Below are 5,165 nucleotides of genomic sequence, written 5' to 3' on the forward strand. Positions count from 1 at the left end.
AGTCACCAGGACTCCTTTTCCGTGTGCGGTTAGAAGCGATGATCTCGCACTACTTACCAGGACTCCGATCCATCAGGTTTGCAACACACCCAGGGCTTAGGAGTTTGTAAAGATTCCAATTATGCCAGGCGGAATAGGGGGCTCAGGGTCAGGGTTGATCGTTGCCAATCGAAGACGTGAAGGAGATTAGATTTTTGACAGGCAGCTTAGGCAGACAAACTTGACCCCAAATTGAGGCACTTTTTTTTGGATATATAGCATCCATGGGTGTATCATTACAGAAAGTTCAATAGAATATTCCAGCACAGAAATAATCTGAACAAACGCAACATGGAAGAACGAAAGAGTGGGTTGAAATACAAAACCAATTTTGCCGAACGCAGAAATCAAACACAACACACCAACAAACTGGCAAGCCTGCCACACAGATCAATATTTCGTAGAATAACGGCATAAGCACCGCACATGTAAAGGCCCAAGAAGGCCTGGCTGTTTGTGTTCGGTTTGAGAGGAGACGACAACAAAAAAAAGACATACACATTCCTGTACTGCATAGCAGCAGAGGCATATCCATATTGATCATCACAGCAATATGCCAGGAAACGTATCCGAGTTCTTGTTCTCAGAAGAGAAAACCAGGCATAAAATTCCTGGGTATATCATAACCAGCATTCCAGCAAGCATCTTGCTAGGGTAAACCTTCTCCTGGTCATAAGGATCAAGCCTGACGCCATGCAAACGTGGACAGACCAAGTCCTCTAGCTGTAAGTATGTTAGTCTAGTTCTAGTTAATGATCCGATGCTAATGGATCAAAGTTTGTTCGGACATAAAATTCCTGAGTATATATCATAACCAGCAAGCATCTCACCATCGTAGGTAAAGAGAAAATGATCTTAATTTCTCATCACATTGCTCGAAAAAGAAAGAGTTCAAGATCTTGTGGCCAACCATATTGTGTAGAAACACCATACTGTTTCCGTCATCCTAAGGCACATTGTCTCTATCACCACCGGTACAGCAACCCTGCAACAAAATTGAGATTATTACCTTGACTTATGGCATAAACAAAGACCAAGAATAGGCAAGAGATTAGAAATGAGAATTAGAATTATATCGTACTCTTATCCAGGAATAGAGATGCCCAATAAGCACTAGGACAGCAATCGTGCTGAACCAAACTGTCATCCACCAATCAGCATTAGCATCAGCATCAGTGATTTTGATTGGCGACAAAGACAGAGTGAGTTCAGGAGCGCCAGAAACACGCAACGCGAGGATGTAGATCCCGTAGATCACAAGTAGTGAGCAAGAGAGAGATATGAATCGCCCGACATGCCGACTCCAATTTTTCTCAAACCTAGAGGTACCAAACAACCCAACAGGCAATCCGACACTGCCCACTCCCCAAACCGCCGCAAACACAAGCAACATCCAACGGTCATAACCAGCAGGCAACAATTGACGAATAAGGAATATGAGGCCCAGTGCAGTACTCAGATCGAAAATGTAGCCAAGTTGTCTCTTATTCCAGATTTGATCATCTTCCTGAAAATTACATCCATAATTAATTTCTTCCTACTTATTCTCCTTCCAACATTTCGCAGATACTACAGCATTAAGGCTTAAACGATATATTCAAGATCTCTTACCTGTGACTTGATCATTGCGCTTCTGCTTTCTTGCTCGGCTTCTTGTGTAGTCATCTGTTTTGTTTCTTCAGTGTCATGTGTTAACTGCTTTTCAAAGCTCAGGCTTATAATGGAAACATTATCAATGGAAATTCCAAAGTTTCTTGTCCGCTCTGTCAGTACCTGCCTTATCTCCCAACTCACAAGCTGAAATTTGAGGGGGAAAGGAGCAAACTATGAGCACCTACAAGTAATACCTTCTGCCAAATCATATACAAGCATGCCTATACAATGCTGAAATTTGAGGGGGAAAGGAGCAAACTATGAGCACCTACAAGTAATACCTTCTGCCAAATCATATACAAGCATGCCTATACAATGCATAGGGTGAATCATACCTCACTCTCATTTATAAGTTGACTGGCATTGTATTGAGCAATTACAGCTTTCAGTGTTTCATGGATGGTTGAAACTAAATCCCTCTCACTGAAGTTCTCGGCCGGTCTTGTAAGAACACAGAGTGTAATTTTCACCTGCCCATGTAGATGGGTAAGTTTGTCAAAGATATGAGAAAAAACTCATGAGTTGTATAATCTAGAGTTCTAGACTAACAGCAAAAGAAACAAGGAATGCAAACACACAACGTTAGGTAACTTAAATTCATTTGTGCAAAAAAAAAAAGTAACTTAAATTGACGTGTACAATAGCTATGGAAAACACAATGTCAACTAAAGAATTGCCCTTACCTAGAGGAATATATTATGATAAAATTTAAAAATAACTGCCAGTCTGACAAAAAAATGTTGCAAACGATAACACCAATGTTGCTTAGGACAAAGCAATCGTATTTACCATCTGGGGATCCTTGCTACCAGAAGTGCTTTGATCAAGGCCAGGACAAGCACCAACGTTGTAAGTGGTTGGCCTTCGAAACCTTGGAACCATAAGGCGAGTCTCAAATTGGTATACCTGATGGATGTCAGGTAAGTTAGCTATGCATTTACAGCAAAAGAATTACTTTGAAGAATAGAAAATGAAACCTCACGGCATCAATTTTTCACAAACACTCAGATATGTTTCAAGTACATAAACAAATTGGGTGGACAAGTTACAGCACAACTCATCCATGATGCCTCTGATTTGAATCAAAATAAAAGTAGCCAATCATAAACCTAAACTAGTTTTGATTCAATTGGCCCAAGATAAGCTCAAGATTGACCTGATATACTTAGACATGAACCGAGGTAAGTGCATGATGAGCGTGTTTATCCAGATCTTATGTAACGTGCATGCAAACAATAAGTTCACCCAAGCTAGATCTTGATTTATGCCATTTCTTTTTTGTGGTATGCAGATAGTTATCAAATAAGAATCCTGTGGAGCTAATCAAGCTTTCATCAAACCAAGCTAAGTAAAGTCTTTTCAGATCACATACAAACTGAGCTAACCTGGAATGTAATATGAGCTAAAAAAATTGTAAATCAGCCTAAAGTAGAAAAGAGTAAATATACTTCATATATATACTACAGATATTGGAGTTGGTAGTGATTGTTCATTGCCCAACCCACCCATCTGCCCTCCATCAAAAGTCACTTCCTGACATGTCAAACATCTCTGCACTAATCTACCATATTATTTGAGGGGTTTATGTAACTGTGTAATAGATGATTATTCGTGCTGTTTTGCTACTTGCCAGTTCCCTGGTTTTTTCGAAATCCGTTTTTTAACTATCGCATGTGTGAAAATTGATGTGCCATCTGACTGGATTTATTATTTTACTCCAGTAGCAACAAAAGAGGAATTCAGCAAGTTTTCAGTTTTCCCTTAAGGGAAGAAAAGGATTGAGAATTTCTCTTCTTGGTAGCATCTGGTAGCCGTGAGCAACAACTACAATGGCTAGTATATGTCAATCAGGAGAGAAAACTACATATACAATCCAAGTGATGTAAATCTTGATATATGTTACTCATTCCTCATTTCCTTCTTCGAGGCAGAACAAAATCAGAAGCAAACTCATGTCACGCTATCATGGGAACAATTTGCGTTTCCTTTACAGAAAATAATATTGAACACTCCAGTATTCACAATAGTCTCAGAGCATCTAGTTAGACAAGTATTGATGCCGCCACATCTCTACATAATAATCTAGAAGGGGTAGAAACAAACAAGATCTCCTGAGTGCAATGAAGACAAGAACATCACAAACCTGCCTCCAGAATGACTGATGGCAGATGTTTGAAAACTGCAGAAAGAGATAATGAACACAAGTACTATTCTTCATAATTAAGATTCTGATCGATTGCCTTAATAAAGTTGGAACAACTAGTATGCCCGTGAAAAGATATCTGACTAGCAGTTCATGAATAATATATAAAAAAACCATCAGAGACAATGAGTAAAGTCATCAGTACTTAAGAGTCCAAGGTTTTACTATTGCATTGACAGAGTATTACACACCTTGGGCTTGGGCTTGGACGTCCTCATTGTCATAGCCGTTGCATCTGCAATTCTTGGATTGGCTGCACCTGAAGGAGTGGGCATTGGTTTTGACTGTTGGGGTGTAAGCAATGTTTCATTCAATGCAGAACTTGACATGTCCTTGGGATCTCCACGGGCTCGGCGGCCATAGTTCCAGGGAAGAATCGCAGACCCAAAACAGCCGTGTGAAAGTTCCTTCTCCTCATGTTTCCCCTTCCTCTTCTCATCCTCCTCCTCTTTCTCCTCATCCTCATTCACCTTCCCTTTACCCTTCTCCTCCTTATTTTTCTCCTCTTCCTCTTTAGCCTTAAGTCTCAACTTCTCACACCTAACCTCATCTTCCATTCTCCGCACCGCTGTCACTCTATCAGTCCAATCTGCATCTGCCTCCTTCAGCCACTTGCTCAGCCTCGCATGGCCATGCTGAACATCATAAGGGCATCTCCAACCGGGCGACCCATCCCGCGCCCGCGCGTCCGGATGGGTCGAAACGGACAAAAACCCGGCCCAACGCGGGGACGCACCGCAAAAGCGGACGGCCGCGGCGTCCGGAACGACGCAAACCCGGCCCAAATCTGGGCTAGGTTTGCGTGGCCGCGGATGGCACGCGCCGTCCGCTCGCGTCCGCGCGCTGGTCGCCTCGTCTCCCTTGGGCGCACCCGTCGGTGACCAGGGGAGTCTATTAAATGGGGACTGGAGGGGATCTGGCCCTCCACTCCAGTCCCCACTCCACTCCCGCAGCGAAACCGCCGCCATGGCCCCGAAGCGGGTTTTCGCCGGAGCCAACGACGACGAGGCGAGCAGCAGCCGGCGTCGTCCGCCGGCGCTGCGACCATCGTGCGGAAACCGAGGCGGCCTCCACATCGGAGAGGCCGCACGCGGCGGCGCGGCATTGCCGCAACCGCCGCCGCTGCTGCTCGAGCCCAAGCCCGAGTCCTCGGAGGAGGACCCGGACCTCCGCGCCGCCCTCATCATCTCGGCGGCGGAGGAGGAGGCGAAATGGCCGCAACTCCATGCGGCCATTCGCACCTCCGAAATGGAGGAGGCGGCGCGGCGGG

The 5,165-nt window shown here is 44.1% G+C and overlaps 1 protein-coding gene across 1 annotated transcript; it reads right to left on the reverse strand.

Moving 5' to 3' along the window:
* Window positions 1–404: 404 nt before the first annotated feature.
* LOC127323444 (uncharacterized) lies at window positions 405–4,537 on the reverse strand. Its single transcript, XM_051351583.1, has 6 exons — window positions 4,087–4,537; window positions 2,482–2,598; window positions 2,028–2,162; window positions 1,651–1,836; window positions 1,121–1,546; window positions 405–1,024 (listed from the first exon to the last, which is right to left on the reverse strand). The coding sequence occupies exons 1-6, from the start codon at window positions 4,450–4,452 to the stop codon at window positions 986–988; spliced, it is 1,269 nt and encodes a 422-aa protein (XP_051207543.1). The 5' UTR covers window positions 4,453–4,537; the 3' UTR covers window positions 405–985.
* Window positions 4,538–5,165: the final 628 nt, after the last annotated feature.

The sequence above is a fragment of the Lolium perenne genome, chromosome 2 (assembly GCF_019359855.2).
Source record: "Lolium perenne isolate Kyuss_39 chromosome 2, Kyuss_2.0, whole genome shotgun sequence".
NCBI lineage: Eukaryota > Viridiplantae > Streptophyta > Magnoliopsida > Poales > Poaceae > Lolium > Lolium perenne.